General features: G+C 49.8%; 1 protein-coding gene across 1 annotated transcript; it reads right to left on the bottom strand.

The window, feature by feature from the left end:
• Window positions 1–997: 997 nt before the first annotated feature.
• On the bottom strand, window positions 998–7,639 carry KLHL10 (kelch like family member 10). Its single transcript, XM_068139278.1, has 5 exons — window positions 7,503–7,639; window positions 5,691–6,180; window positions 3,654–4,268; window positions 2,185–2,334; window positions 998–1,300 (listed from the first exon to the last, which is right to left on the bottom strand). Exons 1-5 carry the CDS (start codon window positions 7,637–7,639, stop codon window positions 998–1,000), a joined length of 1,695 nt encoding a protein of 564 aa, XP_067995379.1.
• Window positions 7,640–13,260: the final 5,621 nt, after the last annotated feature.

The raw sequence follows: 13,260 nt of genomic DNA, 5'->3' as shown, positions 1-13,260 counted from the left end.
CACTGTCCCAGAAAAGTGACACCTCATTTATTCCAGACACGAAATAGCTGCTGTTACGGCCAATTAAGTGAGGAGGTGAGGTGGGGAGTGATGGGGACGTGTGGCTCCCTGCAGCTGCCGCCCATGCTCTTCCCCAGGCTTGCCCAGGGTGGGAAAAATGCCAACTTCCAGGGGAAAACAAAACAACCAAACAAAAAAAACCCCAACACTTTGGTTTTAAGATGCTGCTTCTCATTTCAGTTGGGCTGTGTTTTCCAGGTGGAAACTTCAGTTTCATTCTTGCTGACATTGAGGGGCTGGAGTGTGTTCAGAGAAGGGCAGCAAAGCTGGTGAAGAGTCTGGAGAACAGGTCTGGTGAGGAGTAGCTGAGGGAACTGGGGGTGATCATCCTGGAGCAAAGAAGGCTGAATCACACAATCAACCAGGTTGGAAGAAACCTCCAACATCATCAAGTCCAACTGACAACCCAATGGGCTGCCCGAGGAGGTGGTGGAGTCACCATTGCTGGAGGTATTCAGGAGGAGACTTGACAGGGTGCTTGGTTGCATGGGTTAGTTGGTTGGGGGGTGTTGGATGATAGGTTGGACGCGATGATCTTGAAGGTCTCTTCCAACCTGGTCTGGTCTGGTCTGGTCTATTCTATTCTACCCCATCTAATCAGCTAGACCGTGGCACTAAGTGCCTCATCCAGCCTTTTCTTAAACACCTCCAGGGGCATCGACCCCACCACCTCCCTGGGCAGCCCAGAGACCTCCTGACTTTCTCCAGCATTCTGTGGCACCTTATCTTTTGGAAGATGTTGTGTGGGCCACAGCCAACATCACACTTCACGATACCAGAGCATGAAACTTTTACAAATGACTGATTCCTTCAACCTTTATTGATCAGTCTGATTTTCACCTAAGAGAAGGCATCAAGAACGACATTTTTAGCTTGGCAGAGCTCTTTCAAAGGGGCTTGAGCTGCTGCTTGGAGAAGAGCTGGCCCTTCAGCAACCTCATCTGGCCACATAGTCACGGACGTTCAGAAGGCCTGAGACGACGGTGCAGCTCAGGGCGCTGCGGTGCGTGCGCATGTCACGGATGTCGTACCACTCGTTGGTGGCTTTGTCGTAGTACTCCGCGTTGAAAGTGGTGGTGAAACCGTTGAAGCCTCCCACCACAAACAAGTGGTCGTCCACCACCTCGATGCCGAAGTTGCTGCGAGGACAGAGCATGCTGGCCACAGGGTGCCAGGCATCGGCCTCGGGGCTGTAAGCCTCTGCGCTACGCAGCCGCCTGAAGCCGTTAAAGCCTCCAACCTGGGGGACGCCAAAGGGACAGAGGTGAGATGAGGTAACTAGATGAAAACTCTTTCCAACCCAAACCATTCTATGAGTTTATGAAAGGGACAATCTGAAAGTCTAGGAACTGCAGAACACTGAAAGTATCACACAGAGTCACAGAAGCATTCAGGTTGGAAAAGACCCTCAGGGTCACTAAGTCCAGCCCAGAACCCTACTCTCTACAAAGTTCACCCCTAGACCATGTCCAAGCTCCACATCCAAACCACCTTTAAACACATCCAGGGTTGGTGACTCCACCACCTCCCTGGGCAGCACATTCCAATGTCTGGCAACTCTTGCTGAGAAAAATATCTTCCTAATGTCCAGTCTAAACCTAGCCAGTCACAGCTTGAGGCCATCCCCTCTTGTTCTGTCACTAATTACCTGAGAGAAGAGACCAGCACCAACTTCTCCACAATGTCCTTTCAGGTACTTGTAAAGAGCCATGAGGTCTCCCCTCTGTTTCCATACTAACTATCCCCAGCTCCTTCAGTTGCTCCTCATCAGATTTATTCTCCAGGCCCTTCCCCATCTTCCTTGCCCTCCTCTGCACTTGCTCCAGCACCTCTGCACCTCTCCTGTATTGAGGTGCCCAAAACTGGGCACAATACTCAAGTTGTGGCCTCACCAGCATTGAGTACAAGGGGACAATCCCCACCTTACTCCTGCTGGACACAAGATTTTTGATACAAGCCTGGATGCCATTGGCTTTTTTAGCCACCTGGGCACACTGCTTGCTCATAATCCATTGCCTGTCAATTAGAACCCCCAGGTCCCTTTCTACCAGACAGCTTTCCAACCACACTTCCCCATAAGGGAAGGGCTGGGTGTTGGTGGCCGAGGTGCCGCTTCTCCCTTACCGCGTACACTTCGTTGTCATAAGTGATCACGCCCACTCCACTTCTTCTTGTGATCATTGGGGCTATGAAGCTCCACTGGTTGGTGGCAACATCGTACACTTCAGCGGTGATCAAGCATTCAGTCCCATTGAAGCCACCACAGATGTACACCTGGTTGCAGGAGAAACCCCAAGTGTTATATTCATGGTGGGAGGATGCATCAGAGAGAAAAATTATCTTCTTGGTGGAAGGAAGTGAGAACATTAATGGTGGGGCTGGGTTTTGAGGGAGCTTTGGTTTGGCTTTGCTGGGAATGATTCTGTCATCCTGGCTTTGAAGGAGTGAAAGTGCAGGGAGATATGGAGCGCAGCAGGGTTTGGATCTGGTTATTTCCAGAACTGCATGAAGTAGATGGCCTTACATGGTGCTTCACTTGTGGCCAGGAAAAGTGCTGGCTAGCAGCAACTGGGCTATTGATGGTGAGCAGCAACTTGTCCTATCACAGGACACCACTGAATAGAGCCTGGCCCTTTCTTCTTGGCTTCTACCCATCAGATATTCATAAACACTCATAAGGTCCCCTCTCAGGCTGCTCTTTTCCAAACTAAACAGCCCCATGTCTCTCAGCCTTTCCTTATCAGAAGGATGTTCCACAGCTTTCCTGGTTCCACAGCTTCTCTTTCTTACCTAGATGGTGACCTCAGAGTGCCAGCTGTGTTTGTAAGGTAAGTAGCTTATAAAGAGCCCACTTCAATACATGGTGTAGGAGAGGACAGGCACTTTCTTCATAGAATCACAGAACTGATGTAGAATCATAGAATTGTTTTGGGGTTGGAAAAGATCTCTAAGATCATGGAGTCCAACCATCAGCCCACCACGGCCACTAAATCATTCCCCCAAGTGCCATGTCCACATGTTTCTTGAACACCTCCAGGACTGGAGTACCTCTCCTATGAGGACAGACTGACAGAGTTGGGGCTGTTCAGTCTGGAGAAGACTCTTAGAAGACCTAATTGTGGCCTTCCAGCATCTGAAGGGGGCTACAAGAAAGCCAGGGAAAGACTTTTTGGGGTGTCAGGGAGTGATAGGACTAGGGGGAATGGAACAAAACTAGAAATGAGTAGATTCAGATTGGATGTTAGGAAGAAGTTCTTCCCCATGAGGGTGGTGAGACACTGGAACAGGTTGTCCAGGGAGGTGATTCTGTGGTTCTGTGGTGGAAGCCTCATCCCTGGAGGATTTTAAGGCCAGGCTGGATGTGGCTGTGAGCAACTTGATCTAGTGTGAGGTGTCCCTGCCCATGTCAAGGGGGTTGGAACTAGATGATCCTTGAGGTCCCTTCCAACCCTAACAATTCTATGATGACTCCACCACCTCCTGGGCAGCCTGTTCCAATGCCTGACCACTCTGTGCACTGGTTGTGTTGTCCTCTCCAGCTCACCACCCTTCCCCCCGAACCCTCTCAAGCCCCACATCAATGTTCTGTTCACCTTGTCGTGCAGCGAGGCGGCGCTCGCGTCACTTCTCTGCTCGTGCATGGGGGCGATCATGGTCCACTGGTTGGTCTCTGCGTCGTAGCGCTCCGCCGTGTTGAGGCGAACGTGCCCATCGAAGCCCCCCATGGCGTAGATGACGTCGTCGAGGACGGCCACACTGACGTAGCACCGCTTGAAGTGCATGGGGGCCACCTCCTGCCACGTCTTCTGAAGCAGGTCGAACCTCTTGACGCTGCTGGAGCAGTCCACGCTGTCAAAGCCGCCGATGATGTAGATGAAGCCTTTTAAGTAGGCGGCGTTGTGGTAGGCAAGGGGACCCTCATCGCTAGGGATAACGTCAACCCACTGGTCGACACGGGGGTCATAGACCTCGATGGCGTTGGTTGGGCTCTCCCCGCTCCAGCCTCCGATGGCAAAGAGGACAGAGTAGGGGAGGCGAGGCTGGCTGAGCGGGGTCACCACGCCAGAAGCTGGGCCATTCATGCTGAGCTGGTACATCTCTGTCAGGGCGTTTATGATGAGCGATTTGCAGTCCTCGTTGTCCCTCACGTAATGGTGAGTTTGGACGTTGGTCAGGAAGTATTCTGCTGGCATCAGTGCCAGGCGCACCTGGAAAGGGCAAACGGGAGGTTAGAATGCTCAGGTAGATGGTTTTCGCTTTGGTAGCCTTGGTGTATGATGGCTCTGGTGCTGGATGTCCCCCAGTTCTGAATGGTTCCACTGCTGGATGTCCCCATGTTCTGGATGCTTCCAATGCTGGGTGTCTCCAGTTTTGGATGAAGGGCCTGGAGAATAAACCTTATGAGGAGCAACTGAGGGAGCTGGGGGTGGTTAGTTTGGAAAAGAGGAAGCTGAAGGGAGACCTCATTGCTGTCTATAACTACCTGAAAAGACATTGTAGAGAGGCTGGTGCTGGTCTCGAAATACCTGGTCTCAGGTATTTAGTGATAGAACAAGAGGGAATGGCCTCAAGCTGCAACTGGGTAGGTTGAGACTGGGCATTAGGAAGACATTTTTCACAGCAAGAGTGATCAGACATTGGAATGTGCTGCCCAGGGAGGTGATGGAGTCACCAACCCTGGATGAGTTTAAAGGTGATTTGGATGTGGTGCTTGAGAATGTGGTTTAGGGGTGAGCCTTGTAGAGTAGGGTTCTGGGTTCACCTTGGTGATCCTGAGGGTCTTTTTCCAACCTGAATGTTTCTGTGATTCTGTGGCTGTTTTCAGTGGTGGATGGCTCCTAGTTCTGGATGGTTTCACTGATGGATGTTTTCCTGCATGTAGACTGAAGCTGCTGTGAACACAGAATAGCTTGTCTGGGCAAATCATACAACCACAGACTGGTTTGGGTTGGAAAAGACCTTTAAAGCTCATCCAGTCCTACCCCACTGTGTTCAGCAGGGACATCTGCAGCTCAGAGCCCCAGTCAACCTGACCTGCAATGGTTCCAGAGATGGGAGATCTGCCACCTCTTTGAGCTACCTAGGCCGGGCTCTCGCCACCCTGAAATGCTCATCAGCATTGTGTATGGAGAGAGAATGTCACAGAACCATAGAATCATAGAATGCACTGGGTGGGAAAGAACCTCTAGAGGTTATCTGGTCCAACCACCTTGCACTCAGCAGAGACATTTGCAGTGAGAGTAGGTTGATTGGAGCCCCATCAAGACTGACCTTGAATGTTTCTAGGGATGGGGCCTCCACCACCTTTCTGGGCAACCTGTTTCACTGTTCCACCACCCTCACAGTAAAGAACTTCTTCCTGATGTCTAATCTCCTAGCCCTTGTCAAAAGTCCCTCCCTAGCTTTCTTGTAGCCCCCGTCAGATCCTGGAAGGCTGCTCTAAGGTCTCCCTGGAGCCTTCTTTTCTCCAGGATGAACTCAGCATGTCTTTGTGAAAGAGGTGCACCAGCCAAATCCACATCATGCCCTAGATGTGAGGAACAGTTAAACATGAAGCAAAAGCACTGCAAAGGTCTTCTCCATGCCAAACAGTGCAGAGCCACCCAGGTCCGCATTGTGACATCACTCACCTTGCTCAGCAAGACAGGAACGTGCTGCCTCCTGTTCTGTGGGTCATGATCAACCCATTTCAGAACACTCTCAAACACAATCCCTTCATGCCCCACGTTGAGTTCATCCTTCTCTATGATGGCTTTGAGGTCATTAACCGAGAGGTTTACAAATTTTGGGGAGACCTCAGCCATCTGCTTGAAGTGGTGGAGGATGAAGATGAAGGCTGCTTCTCTCAGGTCGGGACAGTAGTAGGTGTCTGTGAACCTCCAGATATCGAGGCAGTTTTCCAAGCTTAGCTGGGACTTCAGGAACTCACCACACAGCTTGATGAGGCCAGTGACCTGGAGGTAGTCTGCCATGACGAGCAGGTCGCGCACGTTGTGCCATGCAACTGGCACCGTCCCGGTGTAGATGTACTTAATGATTTGCTTCATCACTTCTGCTGAAAAGCCATGGATTTCATAGACTCTCTTCTTTGTCTCATTCCACCTGCTGCTGAACAAAGTCCTGGATAAACCAAAGCAAAAGGAGGATTGGGTGAAACATCCTTTGTTGTTGTTGTTGTGTGGGTGTTAATCTCAGACCCTATTGTCCCCTGTGTTTCCCTCTCCAGGCACCAGTTTGGCCACTTAGCAGGGATATCCTCCCAGTCAAAGGTGGGGCAGCCGGGCTGTCCACATTGCCAGCCCTGTACCCCACTTGGCTGATTGCCAGACACTACCTCCAGAGCTGCTGTATCATCATGAAACCACAGAATTTTTTTCCTGTTGGAAGAGATCTTCAAGATCACCAAGTCCAACCAAGTCTGTCTTGACTATAAGCTTGGATTTGGTGGGGCTCCAAAGCCCATGAAGGATCCAAAGCCTCCATAGAATCTGGTGGTATAGAGGGACATTTTCATAGAATCATCCAGTAATTTGGGTTGGAAGGGACCTTGAAGATCACCTAGCTCTGACCCCTCTGCCACAAGGCGGACACCTTCTGCTAGATCAAGTTGCTCAAGGCCCTGTCCAGTCTGGCTTCTACACTTCTAACTCTACAAAGTGTGGTTCTAACCCATGCCCCTCTGCACCACATCAACCAGTGATCTTCTTCACTGAAGAAAGAAGATGAGGCTTGGAATAGGTGAGAAGTACCTGATCTGGAGAGAGACAGCAAATCCCAGGGGGCCAGAGGGTCCACATAGCTTACTGAGTTTGTGAGGCATTTTTCCAGCATGATATCAGGTTGTGGATTGATTCTGGTGGGCAGGCAGGTACCAGGACTATGGAGAACTGCTGGATGAAAATCTTAGTGATGGGAGCACTGGAGATCCACTCCAGGAGTGTGAGCCAGACCAGGACATGCTGTTTACAGATTCACAGGATGCATTCAGTTGGAAGAGACCCTCAAAAGTCATCTTGTTCAACCCCCCTGCAGTCAGCAGGGATACCCTTGGCAACCTGTTCCATTATTCTACCACCTTCATTGTAAAGAACTTCATCTTCATATCTAACCTAAATCTCCCCTGCTCCAGTATCAGACCATTGCCCCTTGTCCTATCACTACAGACCCTTCTAAACAGTCCCTCCTCAGCTTTCCTGTAGATCCCCTTCAGATACTGCAATGCAGCTCTAAGGTCTCCCTGGGGCCTTCTCCAGGCTGAACAGTCCCAGCTCTCTTAGCCTGTCCCTATAGAAGAGGTGCTCCAACCCTCTGATCATCTTCATGGCCCTCCTCTAGACCCTCTCCATCAGGTGCTTGTCCTCTTCTTGTGCTGGGGCTCCCAAAGCTAGACCAAATGCTCCAGGTGAGTCCTGTCTCCATCCCCTCTTGTTTCAACCACTGACCTGAAGTAGTCACTGCATCCAGAGAGGACGACCTTGTGAACATTGAATTCAACCCCATCCACCCTGAGGGTCGCATCGCAGTGCTCTCCTTCCTGAAGAATCTCGCTGAAGGTACTAGGGCTCGTGTTCCCCTCCATGGCTGTAGAGGCTATTTGTTTTGTGCCAAGCTGTGGCCCATGCTGAGCCTGAAACCTGTTGAGGATTCCTCTCCAGAGGTGCCCACTGTGCCATCACCCCCAGTCATCATCTCTTAAACACTGGCTGATATTGTGACATTGCCCCATCATGCAAATGAAGGACTCTTTGTGACATCCTCTGCAGTCAATGGGGTCCTGGTCCTGGTAGCTGCTGGTCTCCATGGTTGACCTGAGCCGTCACTCAACCGCAGCCAAGATGACACTGGACCCTGTGCCTATACCCTGCTGATGGCCCTTCTGATGATAATCAGGGGGCTGGAACATTTCTGCTGTGAAAGTGTCTGTGTTGTTCAATCTGGAGAAGAGAAGGCTCCAGGGTGTCCTTCTGAATGCTGTTCAGTGCCTATAGGGGCCAATCAGAAAGCTGAGGACACACTTTTGTTCAGGGCCTGTTGTGACAGGACAAGGGGTGAAGCTTTGTACTGAAAGAGGGAGATTCAGATTGGAGAGAAGGAAGGAAGAAATGTTTGTGCCAGAGGGTGGAGAGTGCCTGCCCCAGGTTACCCAGAGAGGTGGGACATGCCCCATCCCTGGAGGTATTCAAGGCCAGGTTGGATGAGGCCTTGAGCAACCTGGTCTAGTGGAAGGTGTCCCTGCCCATGGTGGGGGAGATGGAACTAGATGATCCTTAAGGTCCCTTCCAGCCCAAACCATCTGATGATTCTATGAAAATCACCCTCTATGCCACCAAATGTTATGGAGACTTTGGAGCCCTGCCCAATCCAAGACTAAAGTCAAACATTTCCAGATGGGGATGAAAGGTCAATTTAATATCTACATTTTGACCAGTGGCAGCCCCAGAATCTCTTCTCCTTAAGCTCTCCTCCTGCCTTTCTGTGTCTCACCCATCACAACTATTATGAGGATGTTGCAGATTGAACTACTGTGGTCAGGCCAGCGCAGCTTGGTCTGCTGGTGGGGACTGGTGAGGACAGGAAGGCAGTTTAAATGTATTTTGCAAACTGCATTAACAGTGAGTTTCCTGTTGAGGAACAAAAGAAATACTCTTCTGTTATTGTTCAGTTCCATTACATTTATACCTGTGAGAATAGAAATCGTACAGTTACCCAGTTCTTAACAGACCTGGACACTAATTAGACCAGTTTGTGCACAGACATTAATCTTTCTAATAACCTTCAGAAGAAATATTGAATCTTTGGTTGAAATGAGCTCTTCTGGTGTGTTGTCTTTCTCCACTTCTGCCCCCTGCCCTGGAAAGATTCTGCCCCTTTATACTCTGCTCTTCTGAGACCTCACCTCGAATACTGCACCCAGTTCTGCTGTCCCCATCATGAGGACACAGAGCTGTTAGAGCAAGTCCAGAGGAGGGCCAGAAAGATGGTCCCAAGGCTGGAGCACCTCTGCTATGAGGATAGGCTGAGAGAGCTGGGGCTGTTCATCCTGGAGAAGACTCTGAGGGGACTTTAGAGCTGCCTTCCAATACCTGCAGGGATCCTACAGGAAGGCTGCAGAAGGACTTTTCCTAGGAGTGTCTAGAGACAGGACAAGGGGGAATGGTTTGAAGCTGAGGGAGAGAGTAGGTTTGGACTGGATCTTAGGAAGAAGTTCTTCCATATGAGGGTGGTTAGACTCTGGAACAGGTTGCCCAGGGAGGTTGTGGATAACTTCTCCCTGGAGGTGTTCAAGGCCAGTTTGGATGAGACCTTGAGCAGCTGAGTCTAGTTGAGAGATGTCCCTGCCCATGGTAGGGAGGTTGGAATCAATGATCTCTGAGGTCCCTTCCAAACTAGGCTATTCTGTGATGGTTCTCTGGTGGTGGTGGTGGTGGCCAACTCAACTCATGGTGTACCCAGGGGTACATCTGGGTGAAAAAGAGTGGTTTGGAGGAGGCTCTTTGACACTCTGAACACACATGGCTAGAGATGGAAAGTATGATCAGGTGTGAGGTTTCCTGAAAGCATCTTTGGGTAGATTTCTTGCTCTTTCACTTAAATTGAAATAGAGTTTGGTTTTATGCTAGAAAAGTCATTTTTCTCTGTAGCTGGATGAAGAGTGTAGGGTTTGTGATCTCACACACTCTCAGTGCAGTGCATTCTAATGTGATATGAGTGGAATGAGCAGGACATCAATATACAGGCACCAGGAGAAGGTTTCTTTTCCCCACCCTGCAACAGGAACCAGAAGGCAGGTATTGAGCTAACCCTGGACTTGGGAGATTTGAGAAGTGGTTTACAACATCCAACTGGCAGTTGCTGTCCTCCAGAAGCTAGGTCAAAGAAAATTGGGGTTTGTTATCACAGGAAGTTCTTGTTTTTGCAAAGAAGTGTCACTATAGGTATATCTTTTCCTTAGCAGGAGAAAATACTCCTCCTGATTGACTGTGTGGCTAAGCCAAGTCCAGGAAGGGTAGCAGATCATGCTTTATGGAAGTAATTTCCTTACTCCTGTGGGCTGCTTGAAGGTTGAGGTTGTGAGGCTCACAGAAGGATGTTTTATTACCACTAGTGTTGCTGCTGAGCCAGCTTCTAGAATTCCTAGCAGAAATCCTGTGTGTATTTCTCCTGAAGATCACATCTTCCTTAGTCCTGTTTTAAAGTCATTCAATGAGAACAGAGAACAAGACCTGGGTTCTTTGCACCATAATACTGGAGAGTATTTTGGAGTAATTTGGTAGTCAACTCCAGGGAAGAAGAATCCACAGACTCTCTGGGCAGTCTGAGCCAGGGCTCCAGCTGCCACACACCCAACAAGTTTCTCCTGTTCAGCTGGAACCTCCTGAGTTGCAGTTTGTGCCTCTTGCCCTTTTTCCTGTCACTGGGCACCACTGACAAGAGTCTGGTCCCATCCTCTTGTCCCCCACAGGTCCTTCAGCTCTTGCTGAGCATTGATCAGATCCCCTCTCAGGCTGCTCATCTCCAGGTTCAACAGCCCCAAATCTCTCAACCTTTCCTCCTCACAGAGATGTTCCAGGCACTTCAGCATCTTTGTAGCCTCTACTGGACTCTCTCCAGTAGTTCTCTGTCTTGATCTGGGAAGCCCAGAACTGGACCCAGCACTCCAGATGTGGCCTCAGAGGGAGAGAAGATCCTCCCTTGACACTCTTCTTAATGCACCCCAGGAGACCATTGGCTTCTTGGCCATGAGGGCACATTGCTGTCCCATGGGTGTGACTCTGCCCACCAGGACTCTAAGGTCTTGCCCAGCAAAGTCCTGTAGATCATTGTCTGAGTGCAGGCAGATGTACCTGGGCTCCTCCACCTGTCTGTTGTTCCTCAAAACCCAGGGAGCCCTGTCAAGTTTTCCAGAGCATTTAATTATGAAAATAATCCAGTTTCAGTTCCTAGCAGTGCTGGAGGTTTACCTCTTCAGCCTGGTTTCACCTCCAGTTGCAGAAGTGGTGTTTGATGCTATGAAGTGGTGGTCCAGGCAGCAGCAGAACCCTACCAGGTGCACAGGTTTGATCACGGTGTTGGATGTTTTGCTTCAATAAAAGCAAGCATTCATGAAAACACCTCCAATCTCCTTCCAGTTTGTGTGGGAAAAGGAGAGCCAGACCACAGCCCTTCCTCCTGGACAAAAATCTCTCCACCCAAGCCTAGGTGCACTCACAATGAGAATAGATGGGCTTGAGGATCTTAAAGCTGTCTTCCAACCAAAATGATTCTCTGAGAAGGCAATAGAGAGGTGAAAGGCTTCCAGGAGACAGAGAGCATTTACCCTGCAAGGCCAAAGCCAGGTGTATGCCAGAGGAGCACATTGTGAACCTCAAGGCTCATGGATAGCAACTCATCATGGGATTCCTGCAAACCTGGTGTTCTGGGAGGTGTCCCTTCCCATGGTGGGAGATTCCTTTCCAACACAAACCATTCTATGATTCTGTGATACAGAGGCCTGATATTTCAGCACACTTGCCTCCTAAAATTGATCTCAGATTGGAACATGTCAGAAGAGAAAAAATCTTCACTTTGGGGGTTCCAGACACCTGGAGCAGGCTGCCCAAAGAGGTTGTGGAGTCTCCTTCTCTGGAGAGACTCCAAACCCACCTGGACCATCCCTGGAGGTGTTCAAGAGGGGATTGAATGTGGCACTTGGTGGTCATGAGGTCTTGGGTGACAGGTTGGACTTGATGATCTTTGAGGTCTTTTCCAACCTTATTGATTCTATGTTTCTATGACATTGTGATCCTGGGCAAGCTGCTGCAGGTGCCCCTACTTTAGCAGTGTGGTTGGACTGGATGATCATGCCTTTGTACTCAGCACTGCTGAGGCCTCATCACTGGGTTCAGTTTGGGCAGCTCACTCCAAGAAGGACATTGAGGTGCTGGAGCAGAGAAGGGCAGTGAAACTGGTAAGAGGTCTGGAGAACAGATCTGGTGAGGAGCAGATGAAGGGTGTTTACTCTGGAGAAGAAGAGGCTCAGGGGATACTTCATTGCTCTCAAAAGCTCCCTGAAAGGAGGTTAGAGCCAGGTGGGGGTTCATCTCTTCTGTCTAATATCAGTGATAGAACAAGAGAAAATGGTCTGAAATTGTGCCAAGGGAGGATTAGGTTGGATGTAGGGGAAAATGTCTTTGCTGAATGAGTGTTCATGCATTGGAGCAGGCTGCCCAGGGAGGTGGTGGAGTCATCACCCCTGGAGGTGTTCAAGAAACGTGTAGACATGGCAACTGAGAATGTGGATTAGTAGCTGTGGTTGGTTTAGGTTGAAGGTTGGACTTGATGAGCTTAGAGGTCTTTTCCAACCAAAGCAATTCCATGATCTCCAGAGATTCCTTCCAACCCCCACCACTATGGGGTTTTGTGATGTGGGTGATGAGGGAGAAGGTGCCCAAAATTCCTGAGTAGGCTCCCATGTCATGCAAGGAGGTATTAGAGATACCCCCAGTGAAGTGAAATGGTTTTTAATGTGATTGGTGAGCTCTGAAACAGGCACCACTTGATCCTCTCCTCCAGGACATAGCTAAATATGTCTTGAAGGGATTAGCTTCTCTGGAACAAATCTGCTTACATCCAGCCTGAAAAAAGCTGTGTGACAATATTCAGAGTCAGGATTTGATTTCTCCTGCTGGAGAAGCTGGCATGTAATGACATCACCTGCAAGTACTGGGGAGGGAGGGAGGGGGAAAGGGAAATTGAGAGAGACCAGGAAAGGGTTGGGATAACTGAAGGACTGTGGAAAGGTTATGAGGAGATGTTGAAGAGGCTCTTTTACATCAATACATGTGGCACTCATAGGACATAGAATCATGGGATTGTTTTGTTTGGGAAAGCCCTCTAAGATCATCGAGCCCAACCATCAGCCCAACACCACCATGGCCAGTAAACCATGTCCACAGGTGCCATGTCCACACATTTCCAGGGACAGTGACTCCACCACCTCCCTGGGCAGCCTGTTCCAATGCCTGACCACTCTTGCAGGAAGGAAATTGTTCCCTCTGTCCAAACTAAAGCTCCCCAGTACAATTTCAGGCCATTCCCTCATGTCTTATCACTTGTTCCTTGAGTAAAGAGAGCAACCCCCACCTGATTCCAACCTCCTTTTGGGGAGTTGTAGAGTGCCAGAAGGTCTCTCCTCAGCCTCCTTTTCTCTAAACAGCCCCA

This window comes from Melanerpes formicivorus, unplaced genomic scaffold (genome assembly GCF_026170545.1).
Source record: "Melanerpes formicivorus ecotype bairdi unplaced genomic scaffold, bMelFor1.0.p_v2 SCAF_6, whole genome shotgun sequence".
Lineage (NCBI taxonomy): Eukaryota > Metazoa > Chordata > Aves > Piciformes > Picidae > Melanerpes > Melanerpes formicivorus.
The sequence above is the reverse complement of the archived record's forward strand: the minus strand, read 5'-3'. Positions and strand labels throughout refer to the sequence as shown.

What these genes read in the sequence shown, in the direction of transcription:
- KLHL10 (XM_068139278.1), bottom strand. Translation starts at nt 7,639, where the DNA reads ATGGAGGGGAACACGAGCCCTAGTACCTTCAGCGAGATTCTTCAGGAA. An exon ending in TTCCTGTCTTGCTGAGCAAG is followed by an intron (nt 4,269 to 5,690) that starts GTGAGTGATGTC and finishes TGCCCTTTCCAG; the next exon opens with GTGCGCCTGGCACTGATGCC. An exon ending in ATGACAACGAAGTGTACGCG is followed by an intron (nt 1,301 to 2,184) that starts GTAAGGGAGAAG and finishes GGCGTCCCCCAG; the next exon opens with GTTGGAGGCTTTAACGGCTT.